The sequence below is a fragment of the Aedes aegypti genome, chromosome 3 (genome assembly GCF_002204515.2).
Source record: "Aedes aegypti strain LVP_AGWG chromosome 3, AaegL5.0 Primary Assembly, whole genome shotgun sequence".
NCBI lineage: Eukaryota > Metazoa > Arthropoda > Insecta > Diptera > Culicidae > Aedes > Aedes aegypti.
The window spans coordinates 402,460,859-402,483,014 of record NC_035109.1 but is presented as its reverse complement, the minus strand read 5'-3'; the positions used below and the strand labels follow the sequence as shown (position 1 = coordinate 402,483,014).

The 22,156-nt window shown below is 44.6% G+C and overlaps 1 protein-coding gene across 16 annotated transcripts in view; it reads right to left on the bottom strand.

Annotated features, from left to right (window-relative positions):
- LOC5564135 (hemicentin-1) overlaps positions 1 to 22,156 on the bottom strand; it is a 409,831-nt gene that overhangs the window by 31,150 nt on the left and 356,525 nt on the right. For 11 of the 16 annotated variants that reach the window (XM_021855423.1, XM_021855424.1, XM_021855425.1 and 8 more), the window contains 5 exons: positions 2,550 to 2,680; positions 2,269 to 2,406; positions 2,037 to 2,131; positions 1,157 to 1,924; positions 61 to 1,077 (listed from right to left, as the gene is read on the bottom strand). In XM_021855423.1, the coding sequence (XP_021711115.1) occupies positions 169 to 1,077; positions 1,157 to 1,924; positions 2,037 to 2,131; positions 2,269 to 2,406; positions 2,550 to 2,680 (2,041 nt within the window). In that variant the 3' untranslated portion in view covers positions 61 to 168. Of the gene's footprint in view, positions 1 to 60; positions 1,078 to 1,156; positions 1,925 to 2,036; positions 2,132 to 2,268; positions 2,407 to 2,549; positions 2,681 to 22,156 lie in introns of those variants that run through there. The other 5 variants (XM_021855439.1, XM_021855440.1, XM_021855437.1 and 2 more) reach the window with 3 other exon arrangements.

Below are 22,156 nucleotides of genomic sequence, written 5' to 3'. Positions count from 1 at the left end.
GAACAAAAAACCAAGCAAAAACCGAAAGCAAATAAAACACTTGCCCAAAGCGGACCATACTTCTAATCAGTTTAGTTAGTTTTGTTATCTCAGATCTCAGTTTCTCTTCCCCTTACTTCCTTTTTGTTGTTGTTTTGCATCCATTTCGCTTTTTTGTTATTAGTTTTATTATTTAATAGCAAATTTGTCTTTACACATATTATTGACCGATGATTTAGAGTTAGTTATTGCTGGAGTACTCGTTGGCACAGGAGTGATAGGTTTGAAGGCTATCGAGTTAGTATCATACTTGTAGATTTGTGAGTGCGGCGCGGATATGATTGAGCCCGCGGCCGTCGTCGATGTGATGATGCCTGCCCCTCCTCTTTCTCCTACTACTAGGGTGCTGTGGTGTGAGTGCTTTGGTTTGCTCGGTTGATGGTGATAGTGTGGGGGCGGAGGTGGCGGCTTGATCGGTTCTGGATCGCTGCTACTCTCGTCCTCGCTCTGCGATCGACTACTGGTTGGATGCTGTCGGACCGTAGCAAGCGTTGCCGTTGCCAGGGTTGTGTGCTGCCGGGCAACTGCAAGTGAGCGACGACTACTACTGCTACTGGTCAGTGTTGCCAGAGTGTTGCTACTGTTGATGAACGGATTGGTGGCGTTGCTAGTTGGGAACTTGCTATTGCTATTGCTACTGATAAAATTGCTACTAGTAATGATGTTGTTGTTGCTGTTGCCGCTGATGTTGTTGCTACTGCTGCTGCTGTTGATGATGTGGTTGTTGTTGTTGTTGCTGCTGCTGATATTGCTGCTGTTGCGGTAGTCTCGTAAGGTTTTCGAACTGATCGAGTGCGATTTGATCTTGAGATCGCGAACGGTCGCTTCCACAGTTTGGGAGGATTGGAAATTAAAGCTATGATGTTTTTGTAAAGGCAGTTTAATATGACGACGATTCGAGGAAACTAAGTTCTTTTTGAGCAATTGGTTGATCTTGACCTGATTGCTTCTATCTACGGGGAAGAGCTCTTTCGGTATCAGGATACGTGTCTGGTGCTGGGTTATCTCGAAGTACTGGTTGTCATATGCAGAGGGACACTACAAATGGGTTAGAAAGCAGTGTTAGATCACGCATGCTATGGTTGAGGACTATTAGTATCGGGAAATTCATACTCACCTCGCTACTGTTGAACTCATCGTTCGATCGGGGATCCGTCTCGTAGCCAGAGCTGACCGGAAGGTTCATGTAGATCGGATCCAGCTTGTTGCTGTACATCTGAATATTTTTCGAAAACAGTGAAGTGGTGGACGCATACTTCCGATGTCGTGGTGCCGGAATGGGCTTGATACAGTCATAGTAGCTGTTCGAAACAGCACTATTCGACCTACTGCTGGACTTTCTCGGCTTTCGCAAACTGATTTTGTACCGTTCTTGACCGTCGATTGCAAATTTGGCACCGATGCCATTTCCAGCATTTCCCATCGGGGATTCATGAATCTGAATGGAATCGGTTAGATTCTCGTACAGCGGAGTGACCGTTTCAAGGTCGATAAGCTTCTTGTTTTCACCACAGGTTCCACCAGGACCTGGAGGCCGTTTGAGCGATTTCCCCGAAGAGAAACTATGAGTTGAAAGAGTGTCACTGTTGTCCAGCAGTTGCTGGTGTTGATTTGGTTTCTTCCGTTCGATAGTCTTACTGTGATAGGAATTGTTAGTGTTGCTGGAGGAGTCCTGGCTGTTCGACAACGAGGACATATTGCTTTGGTTAGTTAACACAGTCGATTGGCTTGTGTTGTAGGACGAAAGACTTGCGGTCGGTTTGCTATTGCTGTCCCGTTGCTGATAGTTGATGTAGTTGTACGGATGGGTTGGGAAACATGAGGGTGTTAACGACTTGTTAGGACACTTGACTGCTGGAGCGAGACTATTCTTTGCTAGCATAGCCTGAAACACGACGGCAAACACATTCACAAAACGCATTCAAATCGATGCAGTTAGTTTCAAATCAGTTCAAGTCAACGGTTCAGTATGAAATCACTTAACGATTGATACGTACCTTCTTAGGAGGAGTCTGCATACCGTGGAAGGGTAGATTTTCATATTCTCCTGGTTCTATTTGGGATTCTCCAGCAGTCGATGTACCTCCAGTAACTGAAAGATAGCAAATTCGGAAGTAACATTAGATTTTTAAAACTTTTGGAATCAAATCAGTTTTATATAGTGTTCAATAGAATCCATTAATCCGCACTTGGAAGAGAAAAAAATAAGGGATCTGTTCATTCTCATACCTACTACATCTGCACTAGTTGACGGTACATTCGCATTTCTATCATCGCTTGTTTGCTGTGGTTCTTTGGCGGAGATTGAGTTCGCGTTTGCTGATGGTGTTGTTGTTGCAACTTGGGGCTTTTTAACATAAGTAATAACTATTAAATCAGGCACAACGGGAAACACAGGCGGTTAAATAAGGTTAGAGAACGAGAAACACATAAAAACGAAAAAGAAAGAACATAATGTGTAAGCGTGAATATTGGGCAGATAGGATTAGACTTATAATTTCGAGTGGTACCATTTTGCGTTGACAGTTTGAGCAGATCGATACTGTTGCGCTTTTCGAAGAACCGGCGGATTCGCCACCTGACTGTTTTGTCGTACTGTTGGATGTTTTCCGACGCGTCTGGTTTGGGTTTGGTTGGAGATCTGAATGGAAGGAAACATGGCGATGGCACGTTGTGTCAATTGTTCGGTTCGACTTAGTATAAGTACTGCCACCACCAAAATATTCGCTACTATATCGTGTACCGTCGCCGAAGTTTTGAACGTGGGTTTATGTTAGTTGAAGGAGGATAATCTTTAATTCTGTTAGTAAAGGAGAAGTTTTTCGACTTATATTGTTAATTGATAAATTAATTTAGGATTAATTAGAAGAAGTTTACTGAAAGATGGACTTTTGAGCTGAGTGATGATTATGCTTTCACTATACTACGTAATGTCATTAAAATGAGAAACATATGATAGAGTTTTAATCATGAAGACTTGTCTATTCAATGAAAAAATAACACAGGTTAGTCTTTTGGAATATTTAAAGTTTTGTGTCTAGTCGGTCACAATACTTCCGAATAAAAACAACCATATAGGTCGTACAACGAAACTTTACGTAATGGGTCAGAGGTAAGTAAATAGAATTTTACGTAAAGGGAATTCATACCCTCCAAATTTAGTTTGGAATCATTTTGTTAAATTATTATCAAGAACACTGAAAAAAATTGTATGACAAAGCTAATGCTTTATGGTGTATGAGCAACATTTAGAGACATATAGGCTCATAAAGATATATTCTGTCAAGTTTTGTGAACAACGATCGTTCAAGATTATACAAGATCTTCTTTGACTACAGGTCAGATCTACAAGCGTAACCAGTGATCTGATGGAGGAATATGAACGAGCGTGGTACCTATACATATTTCACTACCCGTCATAAATACGGACTAGTTTGAAAAAGCATCGCAACATCCAGCAGAATATTGGATCATCCAGAAAAGTTTATCATCACCTCAAAACAAGCACAATCATGATGCTATATCTTGAGATGACGATAATGTACAATGATGCAATCTTCAGCAAAACTGTTCAGCATATCAAGAACATCCGGTTCACAATTTTGTCGCTAGGTAGCGCTAGTGAGCATGTGAAATTCTCTTTCTAGAGGTTGTTATTGATCTAGTAATCAAAGCTAGTTTTATCTTGTGATCTAAATAAGATAGAAAGATCGAGTCTTCGGCAAAGTTGTTCAGAAAGTCAAGAACATCCGGAAGGCAGACAGTTGGATTCATTATTTTTACGTCAGGTTGCTCTACTTTGCAGGTTGCGTTACTTTACTTACCAGTCAGGCTAAGGCCTGGGTGGCCTCTGCTATACGTAGGAGACGTCTCCATTCGACTCGGTCCATGGCTGCCCGTTGCCAGCCACGCATTCTGCGAAGGGTCCGCAGATCGTCCTCAACTTGATCGACCCATCTTGCTCGCTGCGCACCACGTCGTCTTGTGCCGGTCGGATTGTTTTCGAGAACCATTTTCACCGGGTTGGTATCCGACATTCTGGTGACATGCCCGGCCCACCGCAGCCTCCCAATTTTTGCGAGGTGGACAATGGTTGGTTCTCCCAGCAGCTGGTGCAATTCATGGTTCATCCGCCTTCTCCACGTTCCGTCTTCCATCTGCACTCCGCCGTAGATGGTCCGCAACACCTTCCGTTCGAAAACACCAAGGGCGCGTTGATCCTCTGCACGTAGGGTCCATGTTTCGTGCCCATAGAGGAGTACCGGTCTAATCAGCGTCTTGTAGATGGTCAACTTCGTGCGATGGCGAACTTTGCTCGATCGGAGCGTTCTGCGGAGTCCAAAGTAGGCACGATTTCCAGCAACGATGCGTCTCTGGATTTCTCTGCTGGTGTCGTTGTCGGCGGTCACCAGTGAGCCCAAGTACACGAATTCTTCGACAACCTCGATTTCATCACCGTCAATATGAACTCGAGGTGGGGGGCGTGCCGTGTCTTCTCTTGAGCCCCTCGCTATCATGTACTTCGTCTTTGACACATTGATGTTCAGTCCGATTCGCCTAGCTTCAGCCCTTAGTCGGATGTACGTATCCGCCATCGTCTCAAAGTTCCGTGCTACGATATCAATGTCGTCGGCGAAACCAAGTAACTGAACGGACTTTCTGAAAATCGTGCCACTCGTGTCTATCCCCGCTCTTCTTATCACACCCTCTAAAGCAATGTTGAACAGTAAACACGAAAGGCCATCACCTTGCCGTAACCCTCTGCGAGATTCGAAGGGACTCCAGAGTGTCCCTGATACTCGGACTACGCACATCACTCGCTCCATCGTCGCCTTGATCAATCTTATCAGTTTGTCCGAGAAACCGTATTCGTGCATAATCTGCCATAGCTGTTCTCGATCGATTGTATCATTTAAAATCGATGAATAAATGATGTGTGGGTACATTGTATTCGCGGCATTTCTGCAACACCTGGCGGATGGCGAATATCTGGTCCGTTGTTGCTCGTTCGCCCATAAATCCTGCCTGATATTGTCCAACGAATTCTCTAGCAATTGGTGATAGACGGCGGCATAGAATTTGGGAGAGTACCTTGTAGGCGGCGCTCAAAATTGTGATCCAACTTGTCGCCCTTTTTGTAGATGGGACACACGACACCTTCCATACACTCCTCCGGCAATACTTACTTACTTACTTATTTGGCTTTACATCAATTATCTTGATAAAGCCTCGCCAACAATATTTCGCCAATTCCCTCGGTTCATGGCCGCTTCTCTCCATCCTCGACTGTGACCCACGCTCTCCAGGTCCTGGTGTACCTGGTCAATCCACCTAGCTCGCTGCGCCCCACGCCTTCTTGTTCCGACCGGATTCGTGGCGAACACCATCTTTACAGGGTTGTTGTCCGGCATTCTTGCAACATGCCCTGCCCAGCGTATCCTTCCAGCTTTAGCTACCTTCACGATACTGGGTTCGCCGTAGAGTTGAGCGAGCTCGTGGTTCATCCTTCGCCGCCACACGCCGTTCTCCTGCACGCCGCCGAAGATCGTCCTTAGCACTCGGCGTTCGAAAACCCCAAGAGCTTGCAAGTCCTCCTCGAGCATAGTCCACGCCTCATGCCCATAGAGGACTACCGGTCTTATGAGCGTTTTGTACATCGTGCATTTGGTGCGGGGGTGAATCTTTCTTGACCGCAGTTTCTTCTGGAGCCCATAGTAGGCACGACTTCCGCTGATGATGCGCCTTCGTATTTCCCGACTAACATTGTTGTCAGCCGTCAACAAGGATCCGAGGTAGACGAACTCGTCCACCACCTCGAAGGTATCCCCGTCTATCGTAACACTGCTTCCTAGGCGGGTCCTGTCGCGCTCAGTTCCGCCAACCAGCATGTACTTTGTTTTCGACGCATTCACCATTAGCCCGACTCTTGTTGCTTCGCGTTTCAGGCGGGTGAACAAATCTGCCACCGTTTCAAATTTTCTCCCAATAATATCCATGTCGTCCGCGAAGCAAACAAATTGTCCGGATCTCGTGAAAATCGTGCCTCGACTGTTAAGTCCGGCTCTCCGCATGACACCTTCAAGCGCAATATTGAACAACAGGCACGAAAGTCCGTCGCCCTGTCGTAGTCCCCGCCGAGACTCGAACGAACTGGAGTGTTCGCCCGAGATCTTCACGCAGTTTTGCACACCGTCCATCGTTGCTCTGATCAATCTTGTGAGCTTCCCGGGAAAGCTGTTCTCGTCCATGATTTTCCATAGCTCTATGCGGTCGATACTATCGTATGCCGCCTTAAAATCGATGAACAAATGGTGCGTAGGGACCTGGTACTCACGGCATTTCTGGAGGATTTGCCGCACGGAAAAGATCTGGTCCGTTGTCGAGCGGCCGTCGATGAAACCTGCTTGATAACTTCCCACGAACTCGTTTGCTTTAGGTGATAGACGACGGAAGAGAATCTGGGATAGCACTTTATAGGCGGCGTTTAGGATGGTGATTGCACGATAATTTTCACACTCCAGTTTGTCGCCCTTTTTGTAGATAGGGCATATAACGCCTTGCTTCCACTCCTCCGGTAGCTGTTCCGTTTCCCAGATTCTGACTATCAGCCGATGCAGACAAGCGGCCAACCTGTCCGGGCCCATCTTGATGAGTTCGGCTCCGATACCATCCTTGCCAGCGGCTTTGTTGTTCTTGAGCTGTTGAATGGCATCCTTAACTTCCCCCATCGTGGGAGCTGGTTGATTTCCGCTGTCCGCTGTGCTGACGTAGCCATCGCCTTCGCTGTCCTGACCTTCTGTGCCTGTGTTCTCTGCGCCATTCAGGTGTTCATCGTAGTGCTGCTTCCACCTTTCGATCACCTCGCGTCCGTCCGTCAAGATGCTCCCATCCTTATCCCGGCACATCTCAGCTCGCGGCACGAAGCCTTTGCGGGATGTGTTGAGCTTCTGATAGAACTTCCGCGTTTCTCGAGAACGGTACAGCAACTCCATCTCTTGGCATTCCACCTCTTCCAGGCGGCGCTTTTTGTCCTGGAATAGGCGGGTTTGCTGTTTCCGCTTCAGTCTGTATCGTTCCACGTTTTGCCGCGTACCATGCTGCAGCATTGCAGCCCGCGCTGCATTCTTCTCCTCTAAAACCTCTTGGCACTCCTCGTCGAACCAATCGTTTCTTGAGCTCCGTTCCACATATCCGACAACGCTTTCGGCAGCGTCGTTAATGGCTGCTTTGACTGTCCTCCAGCAGTCCTCAAGAGGGGCCCTATCGAGCTCGCCCTCATCCGGCAACGCTGCCTCAAGATGCTGCGCGTACGCATTGGCGACATCCGGTTGTTTCAGCCGCTCGAGATTGTACCGGGGCGGGCGTCGGTACCGTACATTGTTGATGACGGATAGTTTTGGGCGCAGTTTCACCATCACCAGATAGTGGTCGGAGTCAATGTTGGCGCCACGATAGGTTCTGACGTCGGTTATGTCGGAGAAGTGCCGTCCATCGATCAAAACGTGGTCGATTTGCGATTCTGTCTGCTGAGGTGATCTCCAGGTGTACCGATACGGGAGGCTGTGCTGGAAATAGGTGCTACGAATGGCCATGTTCTTGGAGGCGGCAAAATCTATCAGTCGTAGGCCGTTCTCGTTCGTCAGCCGGTGGGCGCTGAACTTTCCAATCGTCGGTCTGAACTCCTCCTCCTGGCCAACCTGAGCGTTCAAATCTCCTATGATGATCTTGACGTCGTGGCTTGGGCAGCGGTCGTACTCGCGTTCGAGCTGCGCGTAAAATGCGTCCTTGTCATCATCAGTGCTTCCGGAGTGTGGGCTATGCACGTTAATTATGCTGAAGTTAAAGAATCGGCCTTTGATTCTTAACTTGCACATTCGTTCATTGATCGGCCACCACCCGATCACGCGCCTTTGCATATCACCCATCACTATAAAAGCTGTTCCCAGCTCGCGTGTGTTGCCGCAGCTCTGGTAGATGGTATGATTACCTCTAAACGTTCGCACCAATGCTCCTGTCCAGCACACCTCCTGCAGCGCTACGATGTCGAAACCGCGGGTCTTCAGTACATCGGAGAGTATGCGAGTACTTCCAATGAAGTTGAGAGATTTGCAGTTCCACGTACCGAGTTTCCAATCGCTAGTCCATTTTCGTCGCTGTGGTCTTTGCCGATTGTTCCGGTCCGTATTCTCTCGTTGACGTTCCTGTGCTGATGTGTTTTTACGGCTGGCTCGCAGGGCCTGACACCAACCCCCTAGATTTCCGGAGGACCATTCCCCCTAAATGTTCGGAGGGCCATAGTGCGCAGTTTAGCTTAGAGTCCTTCTCTGGCACTCGGACGATGATCAGCCGCCCCTGACATGGGGAACAGACGCTGTTGTGAGCCGCTCCTAACGTGGAGTACAGACGCTCCAGGTTTGCAAAAGCAAATACTTCAATACTTCCTCCTCCCAAATCTTGGAAATAACCCAGTGCAGCGCTCTTGCCAGTGCATCACCACCGTATTTTAGCAACTCGCTAGGAAGTTAGTCCACTCCAGCGGCTTTGTTGTTTTTCAACCGTCTAATCTCCGTTTCTACCTCTTGGAGATCTGGAGGCGGAAGTCTTTCGTCGTCCGCGCGTGCTCCCAAAGTTATTTCCGTGCCACCTCCGCTACTGGCCACATCACCATTAAGGTGCTCGTCGTAGTGCTGCCGCCACCTTTCGACCACCTCACGTTCGTTCGTGAGAAGATTTCCGTCAAAGTCTCTGCACATGTCGGCTTGTGGCACAAAGCCTTTGCGCGAACGGTTAAGCTTCTCGTAGAACTTCCGTGTGTCTTTAGCGCGGAACAGCTCTTCCATCGCTTCGCGATCTCGTTCTTCTTGATGGCGCTTTTTTCTTCGGAAGATCGAGTTTTGTCTGTTCCGCGCCTGTTTATACCGTGCCTCGTTCGCTCTCGTGCGGTGTTGCAGCATTCTCGCCCATGCTGCATTCTTCTCATTCTTCAACTGCTCGCATTCGCCGTCGTACCAGTCATTTCTCTGATTCGGGGCCGCTGGACCTAGTGCTGCTGTTGCGGTGCTACCTATAGCGGATCTTATGTGCCTCCAGCCATCTTCAAGAGTGGCGGCGCCGAGCTGCTCTTCCGTTGGTAGGGCCACTTCCAACTGCTGCGCGTATTCTTGGGCTACTTCTGAGTCCCGTAGCCGCTCGATGTTAAGCCGCGGCGTTCGGCTTCGACGCGAGTTTGTCACCGTCGAAAGTTTTGAGCGCATGCATATAGCAACTAGGTAGTGATCCGAATCTATATTCGCACTGCGGTATGTGCGAACATTGGTAATGTCAGAGAAGAATTTCCCGTCGATTAGAACGTGGTCGATTTGGTTCTCGGTTAGGTTATCGGGTGATCTCCAGGTGGTCTTATGGATATCTTTACGGGGGAAGAAGGTGCTTCGGACTACCATACCACGAGAGGCTGCAAAGTTGACGCATCGTTGGCCGTTGTCGTTAGATACGGCGTGCAGACTGTTCCGCCCGATCACCGGTCTGTACATCTCCTCTCGTCCTACCTGTGCGTTCATGTCGCCAACAACGATTTTCACGTCACGCGGCGAGCATCCGTCATAAATCTGCTCCAGCTGCGCGTAAAACGTCTCCTTCTCGTCGTCGGGTCTCCCTTCGTGTGGGCAGTGTACGTTGATGATGCTGTAGTTGAAGAAACGGCCTTTTATCCTCATCTTGCACATCCTTGCGTTGATCGGCTGCCACCCGATAACGCGTTGTCGCATCTTGCCCAACACTATGAAGCCAGTTCCTAGCTCATTTGTGGTGCCACAGCTTTGGTAGAAGGTAGCCGCTCGATGCCCGCTTTTCCACACCTTCTGTCCAGTCCAACAAAGTTCCTGCAGCGCTACGATATCGAAGTTACGGGGATGTAGTTCGTCATAGATTATCCTGTCGCAACCTGCGAAACCAAGTGACTTGCAGTTCCATGTTCCAAGTTTCCAATCGTAATCCTTATTTTGTCGCGTGGGTCTTTGCCGATTGTTCCGGGTCGTATTATCTCCTATGTTATTCGCAATAAGGTTTTTTTACGGGTGGCTTATTGGGCCTACGCCAACACTCCTGTCTCGCCGGAGCGCCATCGTGCCAGCTCTGTTTAACGTCCCAACTAACACTAGGACGATCGCGCTGATGGGGCTACTACCTTGGATTTAGCTGTGCGCGATTCAGCATTTCTTGCTCAGCCGCTGGATACCAGAACAGACGCTGTTTGAGCCGCACCTCCTGGTGAACAGACGCTCGAGACGTACCTCCTCAATCTAGCTGATGTCAGAAGGACAACAGTGCCCAGGCTGCACTACCAGCTAAGTACGCAACCCTTAGCTGGCGGTCTTTGTCATCGTTTGACCCGTGGAAGCGTGAGGTAGGAACTTGTGAGGACCAGAGCTGTGTTGAACGCTCCTTCCTTGTTGTCGACTCACCGTTTTGCAGCCCTTGCAGGTTGCGTTAGTACTTTGAAATATTTCCATGTTATAATTTTGATAAAAAAAGATTGAACGATTTTTTATGCAAAGTTGTTCAGAAGTGCAAGGAAGTCCGGTAGGCAAACATTGACATTCGTTATTTTGCCGCTAGGTAGTGGTAGTGGTGAACATGGGAATTTCAAGATACAGTCCTTATCCGATTTTGTCACCCTTTTTTGTGAGGAACTTTTTGCTCTCACGGTTTCATTACAAATTTTCTCCAAGCATGGGGAACGTGTTGCGTTATTCTTGCTCACTTCCACACGCAGTCAAGGCCGAGGTTGCCGTTTCTCCAACCAAGCTGAGTGTTTCAATTTCCAATGCACTTTCTGCTTGTTCGTCGAGCGAAAAGTTAGACAAAAACGGCAACATAATGACTCACTATTGACTCCGTGTGCCGAAGGTAGGGTAGGTGTACCAGTTATGGACATAGTGGTTCCCTATTTCGCCATACGTGATTATTTTAATGTCTTCTGATTTTGAATATTTTTATGTGTTGTGGTAGTTAGATTTAAGATATTTCTTGATGTTAAAACATTAAAAAAGATTTAAAATGAAAAAGTTATCAAAATTTCACATATGTCCAAATAGGGAACCACTATGGCCATAACTGGTACATTTTCCCTATACGGTTCCTGTGGCGAATGATTCTTCACTTTCCGATTCTGCACGAGTGGCATTTGTGTTTGAAAGCTGATGAGCGCTCACTGACTGGGAATACACCCGGCGAAATGATTCAGTGAGCGCGAAATCGGTACATTCCGCAGAAAGCATTCAGTGATTGAATGGCGAGTGCGTTCTTTCGTGTCTCCCATTTAAGAGCGGATTGGTGCTCTCTCCGCTCCGTGAATCTTTTGATTTTCGATTTATCTCAATGATCTCAATCGTTTTCGATTCATCGGGATTGCGCTCACCCTAGTAGCGTTCAGCAGTCACTGAGCATTCGGTAGCAGCAGATACTTTGCAGATGCTTGATTTTCTCCAAATCTTATTCATCCAAGTTAAAATTATTATAACATAATGGACAAAAAATTCTGATAATTTGTTTATTTTTTGAAAAAGGGGCTGACAAAATCAGGTTATCTGTGTAGTTCTGTATCGTGATCCAGATCAAAAAACAAAATCAAGTATTCGGCAAAATTGTTCATACAGTCAAAGAAATCCGGACGGTTAACATTTTGATTCGTTATTCTTCCGCTGGGTTTTGCATTTGCATTGCATACATACATTGCATTTTTCATAATTGTTGTTTTGTATAATGAGTCGGGAACCAAGGATTACTTAAGGTGTCATTCGTTTCAACGTTTTTTGTATCGACATCAGGCTTAGTTTGGAATTAATTGGTACCAAAAGTGTTTTATTCAAAATCCCATGCTCTTTAATAAACTCATTGATTACTGGCAGTGGAGAGAATATTGCAAATATTATATTATTATTTACCCAAAGATTGCACTTCTTTCAAATTTAACTTTTTCTTTTAAGTTTTGACTAACATCAAATTTAAATTATCAGAGTCAGAATTACTTCATATTTAAGTGATTCAGGATTGTTTGCCTTTATATGAGTTGATTTAAGTTTCATTCACTTCTTATTCGTGTGTTCCAGGTTGGATTTGATCTAAATCTAAGTAATTCGTGTCAGATTCACTGCATATTCAAGTGGTTTAAGTTTGATTCACTTTATGTGTATGTGTTTCATGTACGACTGAAGAGATCGCAGCAAGCCGTGCGCGCGAGTAGCTGTGTTCAAAATTTTCGGTCGCTTTAATCTCGGTTTTGCGTTCTTTTTTTCGATTTGGCCGGAGCGACATTGAAACGGCTGATGGCGCTATGCCACCCGGATAATGATTAAGGAAAAAAGTTTGTGGAGTGACAATAGTGGATGTTATATATAATCTCTATTCATTAACACCTAACACTTGTTAGGCGAGGGAAATTGCAGCGGCCTAGCGAAACGTGTGCATCGCCAAAAAGGAAATGGAGCTGAAGTACCTCACGGGAATCAGGAATTGAGAAGTAGTGAGATCTTTCCGACATAGTTTGAAACTATCATTGAAGTTAATTTAACTAGCAGCGTTATTTTTTTACAAATGGTGAAGTATTTCAGGGGATAAATAATTGCTGTTTAGAGGTCAATGGATCAGTTTCTTTTCCTTTCCGAGAGCGATCAATGGCGCTATAGCCTAGGCTTTTTCAGCCAGGGCAGGAGGGAGAAATACCTATGTCCCATCCCTGGAAAGAAGCAAACAAAAGGAGTGTGCATTAACATTTTTAGCAACGCCACTTCCAACGATTTAACTCACCTCCCCTTGTATAAAACGGTTGGTACGGTTGTCCCCATTTCTTCTCTCATAAAATTGAAAAATTCTCGTCTATCACGTTATTCATATGTGAATAATCTGATCGCCGTAATGTTTTGATTATTTTCAAACCCAAGTCTGCACAGTGGGCCTGGCCACATATTGACGATATGCTGCAAATATTAATGCTGACAAGAAAATACTGGAATAATTTCCAGTATTTTCAGGATGCTTTTCAATATTGTAAGCGTTTAGATTAGATTAGATGTGTTTCATGTACGACTGACTTGATTTTCTAGAGATTCAGTACTGAGGAATTTATTACTGATTAACTTTATCTTCAAGTGATTCATGTCTGATTTATTTCATTTTAAAGTGTTTCATTTTTGATTCAAATTATTTTTTAGAGATTTGGGTCTAGTTCGGTTTATGTTGAAGGAATTGAGCACTGGACTACTTCATTTTCATGTGATTCAGGTCTGACGCCTTTCATTTTCAAATGATTCAGGTTGCGATCTCTTCATAATTGAGACTGATTCATGATCCAGGTCAGATTAACTTCATATAAAAGTGATTGAAGTCTGATTCACTTTATATTCAAGTAATACATGTCTGAATTGTTTCATATTGACGTTATCCAGGTCTGATTCATTTCTACTTTAAGTTATTTACTTTTGATTCACAGCATTTTCTATTGATTTATATCTGATTCCCTTCATTTTCAAGCAGTTCAGTTTTTTTTCGCTTTCAAGATATTCTGGATTTGTCCACTAACTTTTTAGCAAATCATGTCTGATTCACCTTATATATAAGCGATCTAGATCTAACTCACATGATGTTTAAAAGTTTCAGGTCTGATTGACTTCATATTCCACCGATTCAATTCTGATTCACTGCATTTTCCAGTGATTCAGGTCTATAGCATTTGAAATTTAAGACTTGAATTTTCTGGAACCCCGTATCTTATCTGGAACTCGCTTGAAATGCTCACTAGCGGCACCAATCGAATAAAAAGGTCAGCCTTTTGAATGTTCTTGGGGTTTATTCACAATTTATTATTTGTCATAGATTCGTATAAACAATATGAGAGCATAAAAATAAAGCATTTATCTCTTCTTAGCCTCGTTCCGATATCTAAGTAAATTTGTTTAGCTCAGTCAGTTCTCAATTTGCTCTCCATGATAGCAAAAGCAGTTTTCAACTTGCTCTAACTGATAGCAAAAGTTGTTTTCAATTTGATTTTATTGGAATATTTTTCGGCTCTTAGTTTCAATGTTTTACCCAAAAAGAACGGCCAAAATGACAACGAACTGAGTTATCAAAATTCGCGACGTCATAACATCAAAATTGATTTTAATATGATCTCAAGAATATGTTTGTGTGAATCTGCTTGCGTACGAGCCTTATCTATAAACCTTCCAGTCAATAGTTTGGTTGATATAATTTTTGCTACACATCATTCTATATAAATCAATTCACTCGTATGAAATGCATAGAAAGGCTATATACATACCAAAGTGGAGGCCATATACGCACTTCGCACGACTTTTTCAGACTTTCCGTGGCCAGCAATACGATGCTACAAAATTCAGTTGAAAATAAAAAAAAAACAGTTGCCACCCAGTCTCGAGCACGCGACGTTCTTATTCAGCACCCAATACTTTACCACCAAGTGATACATAGTAGCGATTATTTGCCAATATGAATCCATGTGTTGCTTTGTCATTCTAATGTAGTTTTTGTTTTTAGGAACTGAGTGATCAACACATAAACCAACTAACGTCAAACAAATTGTAGTTTGGTCGAACCTGAATCGGGTTGGGGTTGAAACTGTGATTCAGAACGGGTTTCACCAGTTTAACCTAGGTTCAAAACGAATTCGACATATTGTCAAAAATACCAAGCTTTAATGGCAAGTTTTGGCTAAGTTACTGCGATATTCCATTGCATTGTATGCCACTATGGGCGGTTTCCATACAGAATGCCGGCCAAAAATATGTTTGCCATCTCATGTCATATTAGACTGGCCCTAAAACAATAACGTTGTAAAACTCAACGGGGCACCCCCTAGATATGAGCCTTAGGGTAAGAAAAACGCTCTCTCAAAATTTCAACTCAATTGGTTGCTCCACCAGCTGGCGCATTCGATTTGAAGTTTGTATGGGATATTCATCTCAAATATATTGAAAATTGATCCTATGTCACTGTTTCGTTCCGTATACTAATTGTTCGCGTTCAAATAATGCTCAGAATGACAAATACACTAGTTGATACCCTTATGAACATAATTGCAGAAGGTTGTATCTCGATTTAATCTCATTTTCATTACTCTTTCAGTTGTTGAAAGTTAGGCTTAGATTAGCACTCCCGTACAGTCACTTATATGCATGCGACATGTGCCTCAGCTCGCCCAGCGTCATAGGTGGCTATGATGCGCTTAATGGCTACCTCCAAGCTATGTTGAAGAAATACAAGCAGTATTGCATGATATACTTCAGATGGTTAAAACACCAGCTTTATTAATTTTGATCATGGTACAATCTTCTACAATATTATTTGATATTACATCAAGTAGTGTTTTTGACACTGTGGGTCCAATTGAACGCGATCATCAATTTTCCTGAACCAAACAGTAGATGATGTGCTGTTGCTCATATGTTTGGGCTGAAAATCCCATATTAACTTCAATTCAAATGCGCCAGCTCATGGAACGACCAAATGAGCTGAATTTTTCAGAAAGGCTTCCTCTAACCCCAAGAAATAATCCTGAAGGGTGCCCCGTGGAATCATACAACTTTATTTTTCTCCCATACTAAGCTGGGCCAGTTTAATGTCATATATATGAGTTTTGTAATACAAATTTTATATTTTGTTTATAATGAACAAGTTTTCGAGACCAACTTTTCAAAAGGGTTTATAGCGAAAATATGCGTTTTTCCAGGCTTCTTCCTTGCTCTTGACTTATCCTCTTTCTCCCACTTTTAATGATCAGCTACAATAGAGAAGCGATTTTACCCACACACAAACTGAGCGTACGTGATCTGCGGGATGGAGAGTTGACACGATTGTGTTTGCTTATTTTCATTCCCACAGTGGTAAAGAGTTTGTTTTGACAACCTCAGTACTTAAAAGAGAAAGAGATTATTTTCTCCCTTTCTCAGTTAGGGGGAGAGCAATTTTTCCCATTTCTCAGTTCAGGGAAGAGCATTTCCAGACAGCTCTTCGTTGTCTCTTTGTTGCTCTTTGCCCAAATGGGCAAAGAGGAAAGCGAAATCATGCTCTTGCGTTGACGTAAAAACCAACCTCAGTACATCCCAAAAGCAATGATGGATATGTTTGCAGAGCCTCGCAGTAAGCTAGAGCTGTCAAATGGAAGATGTGCTTTTGGATAGAGCCAACGTTTCTCTCCACTCTCTCAGCCACGGATTATTCAACCAACATCGAATGCTGACTCATAAATGTTGTGAGCGTACGAGGTCGCTCCATCTATCAGATCAAGATGAGCAAAATAAAGCCTTTTTATGATGTATTTAGGCCACTTATGCAATTAACGTAGTGAAAACCATAATAAATAATAAAACTTACATATTAATGATGATATGCATCATTTAGCGATGTTCAATTATCCCCTGAAATTAACTTTAGCTGATATTATAAATGAGGCAAAAATATTAAAAAAAAGTCAATGAAAAAAGTGCAGATATGTGCAGCTAAATTCTTCACGATCCTTTAGTTTACATCTTTGACTAACCTTGGATATGAATTTTAGCCTGGTACAACGTGGTACAATAAAGTATGGGATGTGTAAAGTTTCGGTAAAAAAAACAATATGTTTTTTCCAGTGTAGTCCCCACATTTACCTGAATAAAAGTACGAATTTTAATTACGTTTTAATTTTCTAAGATGCCTTTTTTAGTAAGTGTGAAGTTTTGATTATCAAGGGAAAGGAATCACCCTGCACGCAATGCTCACACAGCTTACCCAGCCAAGTGTCGGTTCGCAAGTGAGGCAGGGTATGAATGCATCTAGTCTGCAAGTGACAGTAGGGATGCCAACACGTCTGAACCGATTACTGCGATCAATTATTTTGCTACCTCCCATCGCAGTGGATTCTATATCCCACAGTAAGCTTTCGAACAGTGTATAAAGATATGTATGGAATATTACGATTCGGCAATATATTCCATCAAACGTATACCTTGTATTTGTACTGAATTCTTTGTTTTTCTTAAAAACTCTAACTTTGGCATACTGTATCAATCAAACTACAAAAGATTTTGCTCTAGTATTCCAGGATTATCTTAATTTGAGTGTTTACGATGTATTGATGTACCAGAAGAACCTAACAGAACAAGTCATTTTTTCGATTATTGGCCACCTGATCGCCCATAGTGGTATGCTGGCTTGATATATGATCTGTCAGTTTATGCAACTTGCCACAATCCTAGATTATTTTATTTACGACATGGTTTGTTGTCAACAAAGTTTGTCGATAATAAATCGTAGGGAAAAATTATATACAATTTATGTTGATTCATTTTATTTTAGAATTTTGTGCGATTCTGATTTAAGATGTACAAGTATGGGATTTTTACCACACATTGTTATACGATACGTGGTTCACTGGGCTTCGGAAGATCTCTGGAGATGGGGACGGACCTGGTGTAGTGGTTAGAACACACGCCTCTCACGCCGATGACCTGGGATCGAATCCCATTCCCGAGATAGTCACTAAAAAATTTTCAGTGACGACTTCCTTCGGAAGGGAAGTAAAGCCGTTGCACAGTATTTCGATCGGCCGAAATCGTGAACTTAATTCTGTAGCACCTTTAAACGTGATTTTTTCGGAATGGTGTCTTCGGACGAAAATTTTCTAAAAATATAGCGCATATATTGACGGTAAATGTTAGTTCGCAACTTTGCCACGGGCGGCGCTGCGAAAATATTTTTTTTGAAATGACGATCTTTAAATATGATGTCTTTGGCAAAGTTGTAGATACTTCAAATACAAACAACTTTGCCAAAGACACCTAGTGTGTATTCAGCCGCATTTCCAAAATACGGGAGTATTTTATGAACGACCCCCTAAAACTAGTTTTTCTTCGATATTTTGAAAATACGAAGTTTCCGGAAGCAACAATGTTCTACAAAATTATGTAAACAGTCAAAATGAATCATTCTCTGGAAGACACTAGTCTTCTAAAGATCAAGGAAAAGCAGTTATAACCATTTAAGTGCAAAAATCAGTGATTTTTGGGGTCCGTGTATATATTCGGGTGGCAGCTGGTGGCAGATGAAACCTAGTAGGATTCAAAATACATCATTCGTAGTTGTAAATGTCGATAGTTTCATTAGTATCCACGAGTATCCCTTTTACTTAGAGGAAGTTTCGTCAATGACTCTTATTACCCTGTAGTACTTAGTTATATGATGGGTAGAGGGCTATGTGGCTCCATACTTCTTCTTTTTCTTCTTTTTGACACATTCTTTATCATTACGCACAACTAATAGGTTCCGAATACATTTTTGAAGAAGGTTCTCAATCTCCTGAAAAGACGCTTTACGAAATGACTCGCCCTACAACTATTTTTCACTTGAGATTTTTGCGTTTTTTCGTACATCCCAAGTAACCAAATAGAACTTTAATTCGCTCTGCGTGCTAGCATTATACAGCTGACACGCTTAATTGGTCGAATAATAGCACTAAAAGACCAAAAAGATAAACTAGCAGGCTAGTGTTTACTACATGACACGTGCAAGAACGATGCGGTGAGTAGCAAATTAAGTGATGTATCAAATTCAAATCCAAAATCAGGCAAGTGCCTCAATATCAGATCATTTTGTAAATGAGTGTCGCAGCCATAAGAACTGCGTTAACATTTAAACACTGATTTGATTCACAGAATAGTGATTCAATGATTTATTCTTTTCTCAACAGAATATTTCACCAAATTTGCTTGCACTTACTATAGTGTCTATGTACGAAAAATAGCTAAAACTGCAAGCGAAAAATAGTTGTATGGCGAGTCATTTTGTAAAGACTAATTGAGAACTTTCTTCATAAAAATATAAAGTAACCTATTGAGTGTTTTTTTTTTTTTTTTTTTTTTTTTTTTCATGCATCTCTAGGAGTTAAAAAAATCTTCTCAAGACTGGCCTGTATTTGTTCATGCTCATGCCACAGTGTATGGTTTGGCACTGTGTGGGATTCGCAATGGGGCGCCTACCCACTAAAAAACAGTCTCCTAGGTACACCGTCACCGTAAAGAATTCTTCTCCGGCACCACCTTGCGGTATTACTTCGAAGAGGAGGCGACACATGCTACGCGCACCCTTCATTAAGCCCTTCGGCTCCATCATTAATTTGTTAGTTCCTAATCCATGCCATGCTGAGCCCTTCGGCTCCCATTAATAATTTGTTAGTATTCCTAGTTTGTGATCTAAACATGCCATATTCAGCCATTCGGCTCACGATACCATGGGTGCCAGAAACTCCCTGACGAAGGAAGTTCTCTCGGTGCTGGACGCATGCCATTTAGCACTCCAGGTTCTCGCGCACTATTCGGATAGTCCCCGGCGGTGAATCTACCCTACCCCGACGAAGACTTCCCCGGAGGTGGAAGTTCTTCCGGTACCGATGCTGCCCGGATAGGTGCCAAGGTCGATCCTGCGATTCCGGTTGGTGGATGACTTCCGGTTCACAGGTGCCCTGACGACCAATTTGGCAAGACAATTTACACCGTCTTCAGCTCAAGGCTGCACAGACTGAACAATCACAAACATTAGGCAACGGACAACACGAAACACCCAGTAGCCCAATGATGAATTTTTCGTTTGACGAAAAGTTTCCACCGACTGGAGTGGGAATCGAACCCACACTTCATGGCACAATATGCCTAAACGACTGACGCCGCTAACCGCATGGCCACGAAGCCTACAATTTCCGGGGCTTTTCCACGATCTACTCGGTCTTGTCCCCGACGGTGGATCAAGCTTACCTACCGGTTGGGTGCCGAGGTCGGTTCGGCGATTCCGGTTGGAGACTGACTTCCGGTTCACCGGCTTGTTCCTCCCTCCACTTCCGCTGAAGCAATGACATTATTTTCGTCACCGCCATGTTCACCGCGTTCCACATCACCTCATCGCTACACATTCTATCCACTACGTTGTCTACGGTTACGTCAGCACCGCAGACCGCTGTCATCTCGCTACGTTCCGCAGCAAAACGTGGACACTCGAAAATGACGTGTTCCGGCGACTCCTCTACGACTGGGCACTCAGCGCAGAGCGGCGACTCTGCGTGGCCGAACCTGTGCAGATATTTCTTGAAGCAGCCGTGACCTGACAAGAACTGCGTCAAGTGGAAGTTGACTTCTCCATGGGATCTGCTCACCCATTTCGCCAGATTTGGAATAAGGCGATAAGTCCACCTTCCCTTCTCAGCGGTATCCCACTCGCGTTGCCATTTCACCATCGTGTCGGCTCGGGCAATCTTCCGGGCTCCTCTAGTACTACTAGCTTCGTAGCACTCCTTATCCTCTTCCAAAACGTAGCCGATAGGGACCATTCCGGCAATCACGCATACTGCCTCCGAAGATATGGTTCGGTAGGCACTCGCTACCCGCATGGCCATCAGCCTATACGTGCTGCTAAGCTTGACTCGGTTCCTCTTCGTCTTCATTGCGGTTCCCCACGCCGGGCTAGCGTACCTCAGGATCGACGTAGCCACGCTAGACAATAGCCTCCGCTTACTGCTGCAAATCGCCGAGTTATTCGGCATGATCCTGGACAGCGCCGTGACTGCCCTTGCTGCTTTCTCGCACGCGTAATCGACATGGCAGTTGAAGTTCAGCCGATCGTCGATCATTACGCCGAGGTGTTTTAGCTCCCGCTTTGAGGCTATGGTGTGTTCTCCCACTGTAATCTCAGCCTTCTGCACCACTTTTCGATTGCTGATAAGCAACAGCTCCGTTTTTTGGTGGGCTATCACCAGTTTCTTCTCGTACATCCAGTTTTCGACTGCGTCCACTGCTTCTGTAGCGAGAACCTCCACCCTTTCCAGTGAGTCACCAATGACCACAAGCGTGATGTCGTCTGCAAATCCAACGATTTTGACGCCTGTTGGCAGCCTAAGCGTCAGCACTCCGTCGTACATAGCATTCCACAACGTTGGACCCAGGATAGAGCCCTGTGGAACTCCCGCATTTACCGACCTCGTCTTCTGTCCTTCGCTAGTGCTGTAGCTCAAGACCCGGTTTTCAAAGTAGCTTCCTAGTATCTTGCACAGATAATCCGGAACCTTCATTTTATGTAACGCCACAGCAATGGCTTCCCAGCTTGCACTGTTAAAGGCGTTTCTCACATCTATCGTCACGACAGCACAGTAACGGTTACCTCTACGTTTTTTTGTCCTTGCTTTGTCGGCTGTGTCAATCACTGTTTTGATGGCATCTACCGTTGACTTTCCTTTCCGGAATCCATACTGCCACTCCGACAGTCCACGCTCTCCCTCAGTGAACGCCATCAGTCTATTGAGGATGATCCTCTCCAACAGCTTTCCGAGTGTGTCAAGCAAACATATCGGCCGAAACGAGCCTGGTTCACCGGGGGGCTTACCCGGTTTCGGTAGCAGAACCAGTTTTTGCCTTTTCCACTGTGCTGGGAAATGTCCCTCATCTAAGCAGATCTGGAGTGATGTCCGGAACATATCTGGGTTGGCCGTGATAGCTGCTTTCAACGCTACGTTGGGGATACCATCAGGGCCAGGCGCTTTCTTCGGCTTCATTTTCTTGGCCGCCTCTATGAGCTCCTCATTGGTAATGATTGCTCTTTCTTCACCTTCCTGGCCATACGGTGTCGGTGGCCAGACCGTTGGCGCGTGTTGTGGGAACAACCCGTCGACGATAATCTGCAACTTCTCTGGGCATGTTTCAGCGGGTACGGCTGGACCACTGATCTTGGCCATCGCCACCCTGTATGCATCTCCCCACGGATTTGCATTGGCATCGCGACACAACTCCTTGAAGCACGTTCTCTTGCTCAGCGAAATTTCTCTTTTCAGATCGGCTTTCGCCGCCCTCAATGTTACTCTTCGCTCTTCCCTCTCACCATCGGTTTTGGCTCTTTGCATCCGTCTCCTGGCTTGGAGACATCTTTTGCGGAGGTTGCCAAGTGTCTCATTCCACCAGTATACCGGACGACGTCTGTATTTCGGCTCGACCTTCCGTGGCATGGCAATGTCGCATGCTTGTACCATCGCAGCCGTTAACTCCTCCGATCTCAAGTTCAGAACCTGCTCTTCTCTTCTGAGGGC